At 40.5% G+C, this 21,233-nt stretch overlaps 1 protein-coding gene across 8 annotated transcripts in view; it reads right to left on the reverse strand.

The window, feature by feature from the left end:
- Positions 1 to 8,669: 8,669 nt before the first annotated feature.
- RBBP8 (RB binding protein 8, endonuclease) overlaps positions 8,670 to 21,233 on the reverse strand; it is a 41,768-nt gene continuing 29,204 nt past the window's right edge. For all 8 annotated transcript variants that reach the window (XM_077352615.1, XM_077352610.1, XM_077352612.1 and 5 more), the window contains 6 exons: positions 20,744 to 20,855; positions 18,717 to 18,890; positions 18,412 to 18,481; positions 17,893 to 17,989; positions 11,873 to 12,014; positions 8,670 to 9,286 (listed from right to left, as the gene is read on the reverse strand). In XM_077352615.1, coding sequence (XP_077208730.1) covers positions 9,189 to 9,286; positions 11,873 to 12,014; positions 17,893 to 17,989; positions 18,412 to 18,481; positions 18,717 to 18,890; positions 20,744 to 20,855 — 693 coding nt within the window. In that variant the 3' untranslated portion in view covers positions 8,670 to 9,188. The remainder of the gene's footprint in view (positions 9,287 to 11,872; positions 12,015 to 17,892; positions 17,990 to 18,411; positions 18,482 to 18,716; positions 18,891 to 20,743; positions 20,856 to 21,233) is intronic.

Consider the following 21,233-nt stretch of genomic DNA (forward strand, 5'->3'; position numbering starts at 1 on the left):
AGCTCTTACGGTTTCATCTGCAGCTCTGTTTGACACTGGACAAACATGTCAGTCCCTGCATATTGGACTAAATGGACACAAAAAACTGCAGCACTCAGAAAACAGTATGGGAACATTTTAAACTTCTTGTTGCATCCCCCACAGTTGAGCAGAGGGCTGGACAGGGCAGCCCTGAGTCCCCAGGAGATTGTGTTCCAGGGTACCATCATGGCTCAGCATGGGGAGAGGACCTTGGAAGGTCTTATAAATGGTCACAGCTGAAAAGAAGGGGGAAGAGCCAAGTCAGGCAGTCCTGGGCTATTTGAACCCCAGCATGTCCTGGCTGTGGAGGAAACACTGGGAGAGGGGTTGTGTTGTGTCTGGAGCATAGTTGGCAGAAGCCAGTCCTTCCAGGGTAGGTAGAGGATTAGGGTGAGGTTGAAACCCCTCCCCTCCCGTCCAGTGTCCTAAAGAGACAGACAATATTTGACAAAATGGCATGTGCTGTATCAGGACTATACTTCAATATCCAGAGAGTCAACTAATCTTTTCCATAAGGAACTTTCTTAATTAATGTTGAAATAGTCCTCCTACATTATACTGGCTGTTGTTGTTTTAAAGCACTTACAGCCTGTCAGCATTAACATCTGGTTACCTCTATTTTACACATTAGGTACCATAATTAGTTAATTATTTCCTGTATCTTTTAATTAGTACTTCAGCAGAGCTATTTACAGCAGAGCTATTTAGGATTGTGTGTCATAAAAGGGATATGCTTCATGTTAATACTTACAAGTTGTTATGGCAATAAATATATGTGTGTGTGTGTGAACAGAAGAAGTATAGCCCTTCAGAGTATACCAGCATAGATGGCCTAATGATACAGATATAACAACACGGCCAAGAGGTAAAAAATGAGGCACTCAGGATCATAATTTGATAGTTTTACTGTTTTATGATTTTATTAGGATTAATATTTATAGAGCATTTTAGCATGTTGTATGCTGCCCTGAGCCTATATAATGAGAAATGGTTTATAAGCTGGCATGCTGGGAGGGGTGGGGTACAAATTAAAAAAAATAAATCCAATGAATAATGATGATGAGAGAACATGATAATTCAAAACACCTGTGGATATTTCAAACAATGCACAATTATGAAATCAAAGATACAGAAGTCTCAATGAAGTTTCTTCACAATGTCCAATTTTTCTCATCATGAGGTAAGCATGGATTCTTTTCATTGAATATGTTCAATGATCAGAACTCCTCTTCAAGCAAGTTTACAGTAGAAGTCAGGGTGAGGAGGGGTTATAAACAGAGATATTTTCTGCAATCCATTAACTGCATCCAGAATTAGAAAGGAGGATCCACATCTGTGGATATTGTGTTGTTGAAATAATTAACTTTCTCTGTTGTTCCATCTATGTGGGATGTTTTTGTTATGTATCATCATGAATATGATTCTTTTTGTTGTTGGAGCAGATTTAATTTTCTTACACTATGACAGCATATCATTACTTCACTGCTCAATTTCCTCATCTCCCCAAATGTCAAGGAGATCCAAAAACCACCTTGAGTTACTAGGACATGCCTTGTGCAGTGCTCTCCTCACCAGAGTTTTAAAAAAGAGGAATATCTCCTAATACAGAAATAGGAGCACCTCAGAATGATGTAATGGTTTAACAACAGCTGTACCAAAAAGGGTTTTTTTAATGGCAATCACAACAAGATCACAAGTTAACAATCGCAACTATCTTCTGGAACACTGAAGCATGTCCTCCTGAGAAGATGACAAAATAGCAGCACAAAGATTTTCTACACAGCACACCAAAACACTTCCAAGATGAAAACAGGAACATGACTGGGAAAAAGCCACAGAACTGTAGATTGACGACAATGCTACTGGGAACCCCAAGTATAACTGCATGTGCAAATGACCGTAATTGCATTACATTTCACTAGTGCTAAACTAGGATGAAGAACCCAGCAAGTTCCTCTTCCTCTAGGAAATGAAATTTCTCCCCAGAGGCTTCTGTCATGATGCAAAATTCTCGAGGGACAGCTTTCATTTCTCAATCAGAAGGGAGCCTGCCAGCAGGGAAGTGATTCTTCATTATTCCAGCTCGCCTAAATAAAGTGGATGCAGCTGGAGGTAATCAGAATGGGTTAGACATTACTCATAAGTTGCCAGTCAGTTGTCCTTGGACTCCCTACTGCAGTCATGAGATATTTGGGGTGGAGCCTGAGCAGGACAGCATTTGGAGAGGGGAAGATCTTGGCAGGGTATAATGCCATAGAGTCCACCTTCCCGCTATTTTCTCCATGGGAACTGAGCTTGGTCATTTGGAGATCAACTGTAATAGTGGCAGATCGTCAGATGCTACCTAAGTTTGGCAACCGATTAACAGGTGTGGTCAGTTCCAGGACAGGTATCACTCCAAACATGTTGACACCCATAACCTACTGGTCCCATGTAAGGGTTGGTGCAGGAGAAAAATGTTTAAAAGTTAATTGTTGGGCTAATGGTCTGACAATTCTTCAGAGGAAAACCAGACTTAATGCCACACCTCTCTAGAAATTGGCAATTCCTACAGAGGAGTTAACATCACTTCCAAGAAAACACAAAATTGACATCAGTCTTCTTCAGGAATCACCATAAACTCTACGGTTTTAACCTGGAATGTTTGGTATTTTTAAAGAGCATGCTGTCACCTCCAGGTTAATGCTCACACCATTGCCAATAGTTCCACATGTCCCGTCTTTCTCCAGTCTCATTGTCAAGCTGGGCTGGCAACCTTGTCCCAAGCCACCAGCGAGAGCCCAGTTGATGCCTGGGAGTGAGCAGAGACCATGCATTCCATTAGTACCCTCCTCACTGTTTCAGATCAAGCAGACAGATCATCAGTGGGGGTTGGGGGGGATAGGGTTGCTGGTTTAGGATGGGAAATTCCTGGAGATTCGGGAGTGGGACCTGGGAAGGGACAAGAACCTCAGTGGAGTACAATACCATAGAGTCCACCCTCCAAAGCATCCATTTTCTCCAAGGGAACTAATTTCTGTAATCTGGAGGATTCCCAGATCCCACCTGGAGGCTGGCATCCCTATGCAGGAAATGTTTTGTAGATATTATGTCAAAGCTACCACATTATAATATATTTTACATATTTTCCTGGAACTTCTTGAAAATGGTACAGTAGTCACGTTTAACCCTGAACTTCAGATGGAGATAATAAACATACATACAAAATATCATTACATACTAAATTTAATCCTGGTAACCCAGTGTTCAGTGTAATTACTACATTATAATAGATTCAAGTGGGTAGTCGTGTTGGTCTGAAGTAGCACAACAAAATTTGAATCCAGGGGCACCTTAAGATCAATGAAGATATATTCAAGGCGGGTGCTTTCGAGTGCATTCACTCTTCCTCAGACAATAGAACAAGGATCATAAGAGTACAGATAAAGTAAATTGGTAGCAAATTAGTAAATTGTGTCATAACATCCCAAATTATGCAGTTGTGAAAAGAAATAATTAAAAAGTCTAGTTGAGGCAAGCAGCTAGTCTCTTTTAATTATTTCTTTTCACAACTGGGAAAGTGTCTGCCAGAGGAGTTGGTTCTTGTATGCTGCTTTTCTCTACCCAAAGGAGGCTCAAAGCAGCTTACAGTCACCTTCCCTTTCCTCTCCCCACAACAGACACCCTGTGAGGTGGGTGAGGCTGAGAGAGCATTGATATTACTGCTCGGTCAGAACAGCTTTATCAGTGCTGTGGGGAGCCCAAGGTCACCCAGCTGGCTGCATGTGGGGGAGCGCAGAATCAAACTCAGTTCAGCAGATTAGAAGTCTGCACTCCTAGCCACTACACCAAGCTGGCTGTGCTAACCTTGACATTTTTTTTTCTCCAATGTTTTTGTGAACTACAACTGAACCCAAAAGACTGATCATATTGCACACCGTTTACTAAGCTGCTACTAATTGTTAGTAGATTTTGATCCAGAAATAACTCAATCTGTTGTTAAAAACCTAACAATTATGGTCTTGTTAAAATGTTGCTAAAATAAGAACTGTAAATGTCCACTCATATTTTTTATCCAGTGTGTTTTTAGACTTCTAAGAGATATGTCCTTTTATTGTTCTGTGTTTTCTTCTTGTCTGCTCTGGCATATGTTGTAACGCTTGTCTTATCCTGCTGTGATTCAGTGGTTTTATGCTCAAGACCTTTGGTCATATGAGCTTAATAATAAAGGAAAAGGAGAACAAGCCCAGGGCTCAACTGCTAGTGCTCATAAGCATCCAGATAAGTGTTTCAGTAAATATGTTCATTTACAAAGCAACCTCCCTATATTGTTTATAAAATGAGGATTATAGATTTGAACAGCATTTTGTGTGTGTATCTCATCTTCAGTGACAAAAAAGCACTGTGTAATAAGAATGCTACCTAATTTATGGCACTCAAAGGAACTGACACTGCCTGAGTGCCACAGCCAAATTAACAAGGCAGCTTTAATGTGACGTCACTGTTTCTGCTGTCTTTGAAGGGGAGAGTGATGAAATGTAGTCATCTGGTAATGGAGTAAAGTGCTCAGAAATGCCATGCCAGACAAAATCAGTAAGGGTTTTATTCCCTGACTATACTTTGTCTTCTGAGTGAGATGTCATCTCCAGTGTACTGAAAGTCTCTAGTGATTCACTAGTTGCCCCTGTGATTGTCACAGCCAGCCATATATTTGTTGTGACCAGGGTTGCTTGACCTACTCAGGTTTGCAAACTCCTCTGTGTCTTTAATTAGGAAAATAATTTTGTTCATTCCAGTTATTTGGCACAATGTTCTACTTTGCCCTTCTCTTAACAGTGCTTCTGAGACTTGCATAACGCAATGTTGAGAGACAGTTTTCCCAATCACCATGGAAAGTTTCACACTGTGATTTCTTCCTGACAAGTAGTGCTTAAAGGTACGGAATCCTTTCCTCCCAAAAGGGGCAACTGTAGCTCTACAGCAGCACTAGCACAAATTTCCTGCTTTCCCCATCCGACCTTAGGTAAGCTTTCCAGTAAATTCCCTATAAACCTTGCCAAAGGGCTTCAGGTCAGGCCACACTTTCAGCCAGCCCACTGGGTATCTTTCTTTTCAGAATTTAATGTAATCCTCAGTGTCAGTACTCTAGTTCGTATTACTTGGACAATGGTCTAAATAATTTAGCGGTCTGGTTCAGGACCAAGTGTAAAGTAATTCTTAGGTTAGTGTTTATTACTGCCTCCTTGGCCTCCTGCAGGACAGGGATACTGGAAAGTTCTTGAACACTCACTATCAGCGACACCATCCTTTAGCTGATGTCACTGAGGGCCCATTTAAAGGTGATGCAAAGAGCTACTCCAGGCACCTTGGCATGGGTGCAGCATGTAATTTAAAGCGTGTTGTAGTCACACATGCTCAGTTAACATGCCAGCACAGCCCAGACTCGGGCATATTGATCAAGTACATGTGTCAGTTTGTGTCAGAGCAACAATTGGTGTAACATTTCATGGGAAAATACCATGACTAAATGTATTTCCCTCTGCAGGGGTTGAAGGCAAGTGTAGAACTCTCCGCAATGAAAACTTTGCAGGTATTGCCATACAGAACCAGACTCAATTTGCCATATTATTTTGCGATGTGAGATGTATAACCAATGTTCTGATCTGATCTCACCACTTTTATCTTTTCCTAATGTCACAGATGCCAGGTCTCTTGAATTCCTGCTTACTGATAATTGCTCCTAGATCAATGAATGGGTAGCCAAGTTTTTATCTATTGTTATGACCCACAGGGTAAAGCAGTAAACGTCACTGGCTTTATGTTTATGTATTTGCTGCTCCCTTGTCTGCTATAATTTTTTACAGCTTTATAGATCTGTATTACAGAACCAATTTGTATACTGTTTTATATTTTCGATGCCATTAAAGGTTTTTGTATTGTATTGAATGACCATATGTGGTCATATTACCTGATAATTAAAATGTAACAAATATATAATTAACCCCCACCCAATTGCTGAAACTCTTCTGGAGCTGTTGTGAAACCCCAGGATTTTATGAAACCCTGGTTGAGAAAGCCTACACTAGGGTATTCTGCCCCCCTTCCTGAGGCTGACAGAGTTGATGTGGCTGGCTGAAGAGGAAGCAGCTGGTCTGAACCCTGCTTAGTTTGAAGACACCACGAGGCAGGCAAACTGCTCTCCTTCCAGCCTCCCCCTCTCCTGACCTGCAAACAATGGCACAGGTAAGTCTTGGCAAACTTGTCTTTGCTTTCATAATGACCATTATAAGTTTTTAAATGATGTTTAACACATGTTCAGGAGTTTATATGTGACTAGCAACTCTGTGCACTTGTAAAATACCATAATTAAAAATCCACACCTTTGTGAGAACAATGCATAAGCCAGTTACATTCATTTTTACCATAATTTCCACAGTTACCCTTGCTTTAGTCACTGCACTCCTGTTCCCTTGAATGAGCACAATAATTTTCCAGCAATAAACATCAGTACTTCTGATCTTTGTAAAAGTTGTACAGCATCTAGTGAAAACCATTATTTTGGGTGAGGAAAACACAGAGAAGCAAACTTTTCATTCTCAGCTCTTCAAACAAGGCATCTCAAGCACCATAGATTATATGACAAGGCGCAATTTTCTGTGATGCAAAGGAATGGAATTTAACAGTTAGCCCATTAAAAGGCATACCACAACCAGGCTGAAAGCATAAGTAATTTCCCTTGGCTAAAATGCTACAGAGTTGAAGGAAAACCATAATCTCCTTAGTTTATTCATGGTAGAAAGTTTCTGTAGTGTTGGGCTGGCATGTATGAGAAATCCTGCTTTATTGGCTTTTATTTTTACTTTGCAACATGTTGCTGACCAAGAACAGTTCCTGCCCCTTCATTATTTACAGGTTTCCAGAGTATGAGGCATCAATATAAGTACCTGACTGTACCGTTTCTTGGTATTAAAAGTTTATCAGCTTGAGAAAGCTCTTGCTTTTGACATTATACCGTCCAAATGCTAAAATTAGCAAGCACCAAATTCTGCAAGATGTTAATGCTAACATTTTATTCAGCTGGTGAACAAGTCCATTGGGTTGGCCACCTATTGTCATAAACCCATTCCCAATTTCAGGGTTGTCTTTAACTGCACTGGCATGAACTCTTCTAAGCCACATGCTGGAACGGGCAGTTGACACCTGCAATACAACCCTAGGAGTCAGACACCACAGCCACAAGGAATCCTGCCGTTAAGTAAGACTTATTTTAACTGGTCATCCAGACACCATAGTTTCCATTGGAAGGAAATGTGCACACCTCTCCAAGGTTCACCGCACATAGTGAACCCCATTTACTTTTGATAATCTCCCCTCATTTTCCTTGATTCTTCTCACCTTTAACTAATTTATTACATAAGTGTCATTTTGTCAGGCCGGGCCATGTGTGCCATAAAATGTAATACCAGGTTACTGGAGATTAAATTTTATAAAGGATATAGGGGCTGCTAAGCTTTGAGTTGGTGTGTTCTCACTGCAAGGCCCCATAGACTGGTGGAGAATATGCAGAGGAAATCCTGCAGGGGCAGGCTGCAGAGTCAGTGGTGCTGGCCAGTTGCCCCTGTGCTGCTTGGGGGGGGGGGAAAGGGAAACCCCTTCCCTGGCCCAGTCCTGCCACCAGTACTGTGAGCCTGGGCTGCTTGGGCCCCAGGGTAAAAACCTGAAGCAGCTTGATGTTGTGCACTCTTCCCTGTCCCTGAGCGCCGTGGAAGGGGACCAGTAAGACAAATCGAACTAACTCCCCCAGCTTTCACAGCTGTCCCAGGTATGAGGCCACATGTACAGCGGGACCCAGGCCACAGTAAGCTGGAGATGCCCATGCAGCAGCAGCCACCTCCAGCCAAGGCTGCCAGGCAATCCATGGCAGGGTGATATTTGAGGTTCAAGCCAAGAATTGTCAGCAAGCTGTGCCACCCCCACCACAGCTGCTGTCCCAGGCCGAAGGCTGCTGGATTGTTTGATGGGGGAAGGGGAACCACATGAACCAAGCTGCATGTCTGGCAAAGGCCCCAGGGTCACCCAGTGACCAGTATAGCTGGAGATTGCTGGCATTGCCCCCTGAAGCGGCAGCTGCCTGCACCTGAATGCTGCTGGATGTTCCGCGGGGGGATGCCTGGCCCCCAGTGTGTAGAAGAAATAGCCAAAGAATGCCCCCTATGGGTCACATGAGGGGTAAAAGATGGCACTGGGGCTAGCTGCCAGCAGGCTCCAGAAGTGGATCATCTGTGGCCCCCTTTGCCAATGGCAATCACCATGATGGTGATTAAAGAATTACATTAGTAGGCTGATGATTGTTTATTTGGGCACCTGTGTTCGGAATACAAAGACTGGATTTAATACTTTGAATAGCACAACCTCTCTAATCTTTATTCTACAGATTCAGTTCAAGTTCCTTATAGTTTCTTCTGTTTATGCTAATTTATCCACACTTAAGTGTATTTGAGACATCTGTACCATAAGTTAGAAGAGCAAGGAAATGATGGTACAGCATTACAATAATGTCTACATGAACTCTTGGGAATCATGCTACAAAAGTAATGCAGACAGTTTATGAATGCTAAAAAACTGTGAGGCCAGGGCACCTTCATAGAAAGAACCAGTGTGAAGAGTCATTAAGAAAATCAATTTTATTCCCTCCTCCTCAATTATTACAAAACAGAATTGGTTAAAAATTCTTTTAAGTTATCCAGTGCAAAATGGAAGCACCCTCTTAAGATTCTGCCTATACCTCGCAGGAATCTTCTAGAGCTGAATTAAGTAGCTACAATTCTGCTTGGCCCAAAAGCTGTTAAGACCAATTTACACCAAGTCTGAGGACAGTGAGCATGGAAGCTGGACTGCAGCTCCCCGTGAAACGGCTACGGGCTCTCCCAACTAAAAGGTGCAAAATCAAGACTGGCACAATGAAATATACATATTAAAAACAATATATCTATATACATTAAATACTTTATTTGTAGCCAGAGTAGTCAAATGATAATTCAAAGCGAAGTAGTTTCCTCATTTCCCAAAATAATTTGTCTTGAGGGAGAAATAGTCCACAAACAATATTCATCTAATTTTTTCCACTGGTTATAAATACCAACTGAAGCAAAAGTCCCGCATCTACATTTTTCAGTTTTACACTTCAGTTATGTTTTTTGTTCTTTTCCTTTTGGAGAAAAGGTCACATTATAAGGTTGTCTTCTTTTAGGACGGGGGCAAGGAGCGAAGTCTTCTTTTATGTAACCTTTAAAAAATAAAACAAGATGAAAATTTTTATCACATGGCTTGTATGCAATAGAATTTTTTTTAGCACAGCATTCCAGAAGTTGTTATTTTAAAATAAAGCAGGCCCATGTGGTTTGCGGCTTAGAGACCATAAGGAGCCTTTATACAAGAAGCAGAGTGTTAACTGCACTGCTTTATTACAGTCCCGCCCATGGAAACAGAATAAGCTGAAGACTGCTTTTACAACAATTTTGATTATGAGTTAAGGGCTGACCCACACAGAAATTAAGCACATTGGCTGGTTCAGACCTAGTGCTAAGCCACCACATGAGCAAGCTCTCTAAGGCTGCCTGCTCCATCCTTCCTTCACACACCAAAAATCACTTATAATACGGTCCTAAGCAGTGTCCTACCAGTGCGCTTAGAATGGCCAATGCTGTTTAGGATTGTATGATGAACAAATTTTAACTTTGATTTCTGTTGCATCCCAGCTGCCAACGATGGCTTTCATTCATGCCAGGATTTCAAACCTGCTTCAGTTCAAAATCAAGGAAAGTGGTTGGGATGGGGTGAAAGTTATCTCTGACTCAAGTTAATCTGAAAGTTACAGATGGATTTCATGCACAGAAAAATGGGTGGCACAGGAGTTGTTCATGTAGCACTAGCACAGGGCTGGCCAAACTGTGGCTCTCCAGATGTCCATGGACTACATTTTCCATGAGAATGCTGCTGGCAGGGGCCAGTTTGGCCACCCCTACACTAACACATGATTTGATATTTGGGTTGAACCAACAAACAGTTTAGGTTAAATTTATGAAACTATTTGCAACTTGTGCAAGCATTTTGATTATAAACCTAAATGATTTATTTTTAAAACTTTGCACTTAAAATAATCTTCTGATCCAATATTCTAAAATAATGTAAAAAGTATTCTGAAAGTCATGAGTGAATAAGAAGTGCGTGCATAAGGAACTATTGCATCATGCTCTTTGTGATACTGATTTATTAGATTACTGATTTATTAGATTAACGTTCTTATCAGCTGTTGTGGAGTGGCTTATATAGTGATAAAAATAAAGAAAATGTATTATATTCATATAGAAAAACATTTGTATATTACCCTGTCTCAAAATTTCCGACATTTTGGTGAAAATTGCTAGTAAATTACAAGTTGCTGCTTTATTTCTTGCCTCAGCAATGAGGGTTGGAGTTCTTATTTCACCTCTGCCAAGATATTAATACCATCCCACCTAATGGAGCTGCTGTAATTATTTCACTGTTTGTAAAGCACTTTTAGAGTTAGGAAAAATGATAAACATTAAGACTGCTTCAGATTAAGATTGCCAGGTAAGAAAGAATATCTTCCTACCCAGACAAACCTGACTGCTTCCTCTTCTGTATCTTCTGATAAGTAGCCCATTTTGATTTAAAAATAGAATGACAATATTTTGAAAGTAACAGAATGACACTCTGTTTATATTATTATCTACTCTTGCTTCTGGCTTAATTAGGCATTTACTGTCGGGAGCATCCTTCATGAAACCTTCAAACTAAAAGGTATTGCATCGGGAAGAAGAGGCTCCCATGATACTATTAATAAGCAAACAAATGCAATATAGTCCTGATCTGCTGGAAGCTCATTCTGCACCTGGACTGCATACATAGAAGTCATCAGTTTATATAGAATCATAGAATCATAGAGTTGGAAGGGGCCATCTAGTCCAACCCCCTGCTCAACGCAGGATCAGCCCTAAGCATCCTAAAGCATCCAAGAAAAGTGTGTATCCAACCTTTGCTTGAAGACTGCCAGTGAGGGGGAGCTCACCACCTCCTTAGGCAGCCTATTCCACTGCTGAACTACTCTGACTGTGAAATTTTTTCCCCTGATATCTAGCCTATATCGTTGTACTTGAAGTTTAAACCCATTACTGCGTATCCTCTCCTCTGCAGCCAACAGAAACAGCATCCTGCCCTCCTCCAAGTGACAACCTTTCAAATACTTAAAGAGGGCTATCATGTCCCCTCTCAGCCTCCTTTTCTCCAGGCTGAACATTCCCAAGTCCCTCAACCTATCTTCATAGGGCTTGGTCCCTTGGCTCCAGATCATCTTCGTCGCTCTCCTCTGTACCCTTTCAATTTTATCTACGTCCTTCTTGAAGTGAGGCCTCCAGAACTGCACACTATATATAACTTCAACTATATATGTTGGGCAGCAGGTTCTTAATGAGTTAAGGACAGCATGCAGGTTCAAGCTTTATATTACTCCAATGCTTTCAACAGGTAGCATTCTCTTTGGGTACTCTCATATGCTTTACAACCCTTTCACGCAAGTTACCAATAAATCTCACACTGATTCTATTTCCTATTAGTTAAACTTAGGAAGCTTTAGTTGCATCTTTGAAATACATGACCCTTTCAGTTGCTCCCACTTAAAACTGTGAAACAATAGGTTTTTCCCTCCACTTAGTAGCAGATAGTTTAGCATTTCACATACCTGCATCAGTTACAGTCAGACAACAAGCAGCAAACCAAACAGAGTTCTGGATCTGCTAGTTCCCCATTTCACTTTTATGCTTTTAAAAAGCGTATATAAACATGCCCCTACCTCTTTCAACACACATTTGGGTGGAAGGAAATCCAACCTCCCAGAAGTTCTCTGGTGTGTCAGGGGGAATGTAGCGAGATCGATGCCTTGAGCAGGCAGATAACTTCTTCTCTTTCTCCCCTTCTGGAAAATCTGCATAATACTAAGGAACATTGGAGAATCTCCGTATCAATAAATGCATACAAAGCGGGATTCAGTTCAATACACTGCTTCTATCAAGAACATACAGCAATGTACAAATCATCACAAGTGCTGAACTGCCCCTGCAAACCTCTAGGTCTTTGCCTTCTGGCTGAGATTTCAGGTGCAGAATGAATCCTGTGCACATGTATGCATTGGAACATATTTCAAAGTGGTAAGAAGAATATTTGAAATTCATGCAGTGCTAGTGCACCTGTATCATTCTGGATCTCTTTACCAGGACTAGGATTTGGAGCATGTCAAAAACTTGCATGCACCCTCCCCATACATCATATCACACTGCTGGATCTATACAGTGTCTACAATCTGCTTCAGCCTGCCCCCGGGCAAAGCAGTGCACTGGGGCCCTACCTACACAACCATTCACAGGAATATAAATGTAAAATATTGATAAAATAAGCATATTTATAAATAACTCCAAAAAAGGATTTAAACATTAAAAACATGCTGAGCAGCAAAGATGAAACAACACAAATGTTTAGACAATTTAAGCTTATTGCCTTATGCTCCCCATAGGGCCTTGCACTCTCTGGGCACAAATTGGTTGGTGGCTCGTGGACCATGGGACCATGGCCTTTTTAGTCCTGGCCCCAATCTGGTGGAATGAGATCCTGGCCGAGCTGAGGGCCCTGCAGCAGGAGCTTTCTCGGTTCTGCAGGGCCTGCAAGACAGAGCTCTTCTGCCAGGTCTTTGGTTAAGGCTGGAGCAAGGAAGATCTAGGGCCCCTCTTCATTCAACAGTGGGTCTCCCCAGACTCTTGGGACACTGGGGTGAAGGCCATGGAGCAGGTGGGAGTGGGTTTTTAGTTCGCTGCCGAATTATTGTGGGTTTTAATGTTGGATGTTTACTTTTTATGGCAGCACATGCGCAAAACGGCCATGCATGGCTCAAACGCGCACCCGAGAAGTTTGTCAATAACATCTATACAGGCATATAACAAAGTTAAATGTGAAAGCTTTCAGATGTTCTATTAAATCATTTTATGGACTTACTACCTGCTGAAGTCTCCCATGAGTAATGTACAAACTTCAGATTATAACTCATTGGGGAAACTTGAAGGAGACAAACATCACATCTCCTTTCACATGAAGACCATTTTACCAAGTGAAAAACAACTTCTACAGAAGGTGGCTCATGGTACAGAAAATACTAGTTCATGCTATGAGAGAGAGAGAGCTTGTTGTAGAGGTTAAGAGCAGCAGGTTCTAATCTGGCAATCTAGACTGGATTTCATGCTCCTCTATATGTAGCCAGCTGGGGGAGCTTGGGCCAGTCACAGTCCTATTAGAGCTGTTCTAACAGAGCAGTCCTGTCAGAGCTCTCTACTTCAGAGGGTGCCTGTTGTGGGAAGGAAGGGTAAAATATACACGCAGACTCCTAGAATTAGTTCATGAGCTACCCTTTTAAAGAAGATACAGAAAGAAGGAAGGTTGCCCTTTTGCTGGTACCTACTTGGTATTCCTACAGCTAACATATGCACTGGCCCTCACAATCCATGTTCCCTCTCTTATGATTCATGTCTCCAAATAGGCAAAGTGCTTACAATCCTTTACAGAATGATCTGATTCATCCAACTCAGGTTTCCTGCATATGAAATCTTTGGAACAAAATATTACGGGGCTAGATGACTTTGCAGCAGCATTTGTGAAGTCCTCAAATACGTACCTTCTCACAGACCTGGATAAAAGCATGCCCCCCCCCCAAACCCAGCTTACTACAGAGGCCTCAGAGTACATTAAAGAAAGAATTTTAATCCTCTTTACTGACATCTACTGCATAAAATGCTGTGGTTCAAGTCATAGTCTCTACCAGAAGTGCAAGCTGCAGACATTCTACAGTACCATAATATTTATGCAACAAGAAATCTCTTTCTCAAGGGTACATTCATGTTTTAGTTCGACTGGAAACTTGACAGTACCGCAAGCTGCATACACTGATTTATCTCAAAGAACAGCTAATAAATAATGCCAGAAGCTGGGAGAGCGAGTCTGGAATAGAATCACAGTAGAAGCAAAGTTAGAACAGCATGGGAGTGGTTAGGGCTAAATTTATATGTGCAAGTTCTTCATGTGGTGACTGCAGTATCAAGGCACATGTGAATTTTATTTATCCATAGTTATAGTTATATCCTACATTTTCACAGTACAGCTCAAATGGCATATAATATCTAAAATACTCTTCAGATTTTTAAAAAAGACATACCAGGCATTATTTTAAATTCAGCAGACAGCTGCCACATAAGCAACACCAGAAGGACCCTCCGAAACCAGTTAGCACTAAACTGAACAAATGGGCACCAAGTGAATATCGTAGTCCCCTGTGGGTTAACTATTCTAGGTGCCACTGAGAGAGCGCAATATGATTTCTGATGAAGGCGAGGGCATTCAGAGCACCAATGCAGAAATCCAGGTTCCCAATGGGAGGCAGCTAAGCAAATGACCACAAAGAGAACACACACCAGAAACAAAATGTTCACATCACTCCTAACATAGGCCTTTTCCATAGAGTCTATTCATACTTTTGGCTCTATGAAGACATGTCAACTGGCCTTTAACTGGTGCTTCTCTGTTACTATGATGCCGTCAATATAAAACTGCTGACAAAAGAGAATGAAGGGAAATTTCTGCTGTTCTGTGACTACGGAAGCCAGTATCTACACATCCAGGCTGGCACCTCCTCCCAGTTAGAAATACACGTCTGGCCTCGCCAGGAGGCCTGGCACGGGGCAGTGGGTTGCTTTGGCAGCAGTCCCAGACCCTGACCCTGTATCCAGCTGCCTGAGTGAGCCAGTCAATGGTGCTTCTTTGCTTTCTGAGACCAGACCTGGTAACGCAGGCTCCATCAGGGCAAAGCACAGCAACTGAAAAAGGTACAGACAGACCCAGGGGAAACTAGTCATCTATTGCAAACTAAAAATGGATGAAACCCACTGTCCGCCTAATGATCTCCTCAAAATGTGGCTGTGAATGCAGACGAACCCAAATATAGGTTGGCCTTTATGCTCAAAGAAGAAAACTGGTTTATGATGTAGTGGTTAAGGGGGGGGCTCTACTCTGGGAAACTGGGTTTGATTTCCCATTCCTTTCCCACAGCTGGGTGACCTTGGGACAGTCAGAAGTTTCTCAGCCCCACCTACCTCACAGGGTGTCTGTTGTGGGGAGAGGAGGGGAAGCCATTGTAGGGCGCTTGGAAACTCCTTCGGGTAGATAAAATGCTGGAATAAAAGCCACCTCTTCTTCTAACAGAAGCTTCCTTCTCTCTCCTGCCCATGGAAGGCAGTCAGAAGGACATGGGGAGAATCTCTGCCTTTTTCATTATCAGTTGTCCTCTCAAGAATATCCAGTGTGCTCATCCCTAAACTAATTTTACTGTAGTAGCAACATAAAATGGATAATTTATAACTTCCTTTAGCATATAAAATTATAATATTTTACATTTGACATGTTTATGAAATTTAAAATAAATGCTTTTGTACAAACAAAGCTGCAAATGTGCCCAATACTTGAAAACTACAAACTGATGGACCCTACGCTGCATTAGCATGTGTACCTTAGTTTTTATCACCTGGTCAGAGAGCTAAGTGTTTAACAAAACTTTCAGCTTTTCTCTGAGATTTGGTGCAGTTTCTGGCTCTATCTTCTTTTGATGTTTTTTCCCCCTCCTGCAAGGCAGGACAATAAACTACTTTTTATCAAATCTGTGGGGATATGTGCTACAGTGGTTAGACAGAGAAATAAAAAGGTCAACCAGAAGTCAGGTCAAAAAAGAAAACAGAAGGTATGCAACAGGTGAAATACAAGGACAGCCAAGCATGCTTCCCTCATAAAGATTAGATATCCTTCTAGGAGCAGAAATGCAGCTTGGAATTAAGAACTGCATGCCCATCTTGTTCTTAAAAGCATTTTGCTCATTCTAAAGGAGAATTTTTTTTCCAATACACCCCCGAATGTTCAATTTTTCCCCTTGGACCTTCAGATCTCTGCTTTCCAGCCACAAGGTGGTGCTGGACATCTCAGAGATTGGCCTCTCTATTCCTGGAACAGAACAATCAAACACAAGCAAAGCACAACTCACTATATCCAAACATACAAGATGAAGCAAACATTGACCTACATAACCAGAATGCTATAACTGGCCAGTGACAATATGGAACATATAGGAGTTAAACTTGAAATTACACAATCGCCTTTAACGGGTCACCAATGAACCTGATAAGTACTGGGGTGTGGCATACAAATGAAAGTAACCTTTCACAAAATGTAACATTAATTTACAGAATTTAGTACCCCAAGTGTATTATGACAACCACTGGTTTAAATGACTTTAGAAGATCAGTAGACTAAGTAGCTGTCTATCAACGACGATTTAACTGCAGTAGTAAAATGGAGGGAGTAGTTCTTAATAACAGATGCTGAAGCCAAACAGGGGACGGTTGCTTGATTCTCTGCTTGCAAGCTTCCCAGAGGCTGCTAGATGGCCACTGCTGGAAACAGGATGCGAGGCTAGATAGATGGTGCCTGATTCAGCAAGATAGGTTTTTGATGGTGCAATATAGCTTATCACTTCTATCTATTTCCCCAGATGCTTCCTCATGCTTTGTATTCGGAGCTCCAAGTGTTAATCAAAACATTTTCATTCTAGCTTAACTTTCCCATCTGGCTGGATCCTGATTTAGAAGTCTTCTGTGTCTCATACCACTGTTTTGGTAAAAACACCTTTTTTACTGACATTCCAAATATTCTTGCGAAACATTCTTCTTGGATAGTTTATACAGGAATCACTTTTCATAAATGCTCAAAAATTCTGTCTCTTTTGAAACTTTTCCTTATTACAAAAAAAGTCTCAAAATGTTTTTGACCTCACAGTTGCCAAAATGTAACAAGAACCAAGTTGCTGGAGAGGAAAAGCCCTGCACTGTACACAGACAGGAAATTAAAATTGTTCACACACAACTCTTGGCACAAGACACACTGCTGCTTTTATGTCCTGTTTTTATTCAAGGCTTCTAAGTTTCACATATTTTGGAACAGAGAATTTAATTCCACAGTGAGCTGTAAATTAAGCTGTGTGCAATATAAAAATATTCCAGCTGAGATTTTATTAAGCTTTTAATGTTCCATTTCAGAGAGACATTAATGTGCTCGTTAAACATAAAGACATTGAAAAAGAAAAAATGATTAAAAATGGAAAATTAAACAGTAAGTATTAATGCTTCTCTGAAAGACTGTGATAGAAGACTGATCTACACCAATCGCTTTCATACTATTATTGGATGCATTTTATATCAAGTTATCTGAAGAGTGCAATAGAGACAAGAAAAAGTATGCTAAAATTAGGAATGTATTTGCTAATACATTACTCATACAACTTAGTACCCAAATGAAGAATTATAATTGTCATGCAATGCATTTGCCAGTTTCAATATGCAAATATAGCAAACAAAATAGAGATACAAATCTTTGCAAAAGTGAGATCCAAAAGGATCATGCAGCTTGTGTCAGGGCATACACATCAGGGCTTCTGAAGCTTTCTTCCTATGACAGTCAACTTGCATAGGTTCTTAAGTGTCCTTCCAGGCACTAATCCGACTATACAGGTATTGGTTTAGCAAGCATAATGGTCTCTCCAACCCTACCCTGAATACTTTCCCCATACTTTGGGTCGCCATGGTTCCATTTGGTTACAGCCTTCTCCACATTTTGATTCATGCAAGAACTGTAGATAATGCTCCATATGCAGGACATATGGACAGCAGGTTAAAAGTTCTTCTGAAAAAACAGTATTCAAACTCATAGAAGCAAGAGAAATAATTTACTTACTATTTCACATTCCTTACAAGTATGGCCAGGTAATTTTCTTCTCTCATCTTTCTTACGAACAACCTCAACGTGAGGAAAATCTAATACAGAGTTCTTTCTGGGAAGTAAGAAGAAACATTGCAAGGATTGGAACTTGATGATGCAAATATTTATTCATTTTGAAGCCATACTTGGTTAATGATGCAACATTAAAGGAACTCTACCAGTATCAGCAATTTGATTTAACTATTGCTTTATTATTATAATATCAGAGAAAAAATCATGACAGTAGCTCAAGCACTGTTCTTCTGAACTTTGCTTATGGTTATTCTGTAAGACTAATAAGAAAGAAGAATACTATTATCCAAACTGGTGACTTCAAGGTGACAATTTCACAACAGATGCCAGATTATTTAATTTCTTTGTAAATCTTTCTCAGGAACAGACTTCCAGATTTGCAATGTATTACCTTGCAGAGAAAATAAATAATTTTTATAGTGCAGAAACTACATAAATATAGATATAGATATATATATTTACCTTTCACCAGTTTTCAAATAGGGCTCAACAAAAGCTTTCTGTTTGGTTTTATCTTTTTTGTCTTCATATCCTAAAAATACATAAAATATGCCACAAAGTGAAATACTGCTTACATTAACATTTCTTGGAAGGTATTTGATTATAGTTTACTATCAGTTTATCCGTGCAAGATGTATGAACTTTTCCATGACTAAAATCATGGAATCATAAAAACAAAATATTAAGGATCATCTTCATGCATTCAAAATAAAAACTGTACCCTCTTCCCGTTTATATAGGGTAGGCTACAAAATAAAATTAAGTACTCTGTTGGTTTTCTTTTACTGTTGATATTGTCTTATTTTCTTCCTCTTGCTCTTGATGCACCTCTTTATTATTACATTCCGGAAGATTATCTTTTTCTGAATAGGAGTTGTATTCTTCATACGATGTCTGATCAAATATTTCTGTAAAGTCACCATTCTTTCTTCTTTCATGTTCTACAAACAAAAACATACAGGAATTATAAGCATCATTTTGACAGTTCAGGTTACTAAATCAGCATGGTTATATCAAATATTTGCTTTATTAATCTGCAATCAATCCTGTGTGTATGTATTCCTGGATTTGTTGTTAGTATGCGATAGCATGTATCCATTAATTAAAATGTAATTATGTAGGTATTTCCTGTAACTAATTCAGGATAGTGATAAAATCTATAGCTCAACACGTGTCAAAAGAAGGGCTTTTCTCATTCATGAACCTTACTTAATAAGGAAAAAACTAGAAGGTAATGAACATAAAACATGAATGATTAGATAAGGATAAAGAATAGGTTTCTTTATCTTTATCTAATAATAGGAAAGGGTACCACAATATGCAGATTTAGTACACATGTTCAGGATGGGACATGGACAATTTTACTTTCTTTAGCCTACATATAAGTGCCACAGACTTAAATTTAGAAATGTTTGGCCCAGAGTCCATAATACCTGCTACAATAAAGCATAAAAGTACAAAATCAAAATATAAATGATCAAGTACAGTTTTATAATCCATAAAATTAAAGGACAATAGGGTGATTGAAATCACCAGCATACAAAGCCTAGTGGAAAAGGTTTTCAGTAACCATTCATAGATGCCAATTGAGTAGCTTATTGGATTGGGGGAGCATTCAAAAACACGGGTGGCATCATTGAAAAGTATTATAACCAGCAGAAAATGTTTTGTGGCTGACAATGGTGGTAACCAAACAATCAATATCCAATTTCCTGGGTAGGTGTATATGGGAGAGGTGCTCCCTAAAGTATCATAGATCCCCACAGTTTGAGACAAGCCCTTTGAGTCAGCTGTTTCCCCGTCAAGGTTTCTGATAGGGTTATGTGTGTCCAGCAACCAGCTCTAGATCAGGGGTTGTCAAACTGCGGCCCTCCAGATGTCCATGCACTACAATTCCCAGGAGCCCCTGCCAGCATTTGCTGGTAGGGGCTCCTGGGAATTGTAGTCCATGGACATCTGGAGGGCCGCAGTTTGACGACCCCTGCTCTAGATGGTAGAAGAGAGGTCTTGTCCTGGATGAGCTGAAGTACTTTCCAGAGCAACCCGTCATGGACTATAATTGCCCAGTGAACCAGTTACTAGGGAATGTAAGATAATGGGGGTCAGATCAGTTTTATCTATAAATACATGTATCTGATAAATAAGCCAATGCTGAAACATAAAACCCCAGCTATGGCTGTCACCTAGATCAGGGGTAGTCAACCTGTGGTCCCTCCAGATGTCCATGGACTACAATTCCCATGAGCCCCTGCCAGCAGATATATATAAATAAAACAAACACACAAACAGGGAGGAGAGCTAATAAAAGCATGGGAACACCAACCCCGACCGCCAAAGCCTTTACACACTGGTAGAAAGTAGTTAGAGAGGGAGACAGATGAATATCCCTGCCAAGGGAGTCCCAGAGTTTCACAGCCCCAACTGAGAAGGCCTTTTCAGATGGGTCAGGGCACCTGAACCAGAGTCTCTGAAGACAACCTAAGTGTTGAGGTTAAGCATTTGACAAAATGTTGACAAAAAGCATTTGACAAAAAGTGTTAAGCATTTGACAAAATGCTCCAAGGATACTTCCTTTGTTCTTCAGTCTCTAAACGTATTGTAACCTGCTGACTTTTCTCATTATATCTACTGTGATCCCCAGGTTCTGATGGTTTCAAACCTCGTGGGCTGTTCACACTATGACTCCTTGCTAAGTACTTGATAATCTACCTGCAGAGCTGAATGCATACAAGTTATTGGTTGTTATCAAGAGAACTAAAGTTCACACACTGTTATGGCATTAAAAACAACTTACGTGGACTGCTTGCTTTCTGTTCCTGATTTTTCAGTCTCAACAGAATACTTTCACTGACATATGTATGTTCCATATCTACTGTCTCTGCTCCAATTCTTGCTTGGGTACTTTCCTTTTAGGCAACACAAGTTATAAAACAATTATAGGAACTACACTTAAAAAAGAGTAAGTGCATAACTGCTTAGCTTCTACCATGTGTATAATCACTTTAAAATCTTTAGACTGTTGGTCACATGTTGCACCTGCCCTTTGAAACCTACAGGGTTCTATTCAAATCCTAAACAATTCACAGATGGTTCATACATTATGTTGGGTTGCTTCCTTCACTCACATAAGCAATGGAACCTCTTAGAGCTCAGCTTTACATGATTTTTAGGACCTGGAAACAGGATGGCACCTTTGTCTTCATGTATTAAAGTATACTCAAAAGGAAGTTACATTCCTGTTAATGGCTCTCTGACATATTAATTTCCCATAGCTGGAGAAATGT

The sequence above is a fragment of the Paroedura picta genome, chromosome 9, assembly GCF_049243985.1.
Source record: "Paroedura picta isolate Pp20150507F chromosome 9, Ppicta_v3.0, whole genome shotgun sequence".
NCBI classification, from domain to species: Eukaryota; Metazoa; Chordata; class Lepidosauria; order Squamata; family Gekkonidae; genus Paroedura; species Paroedura picta.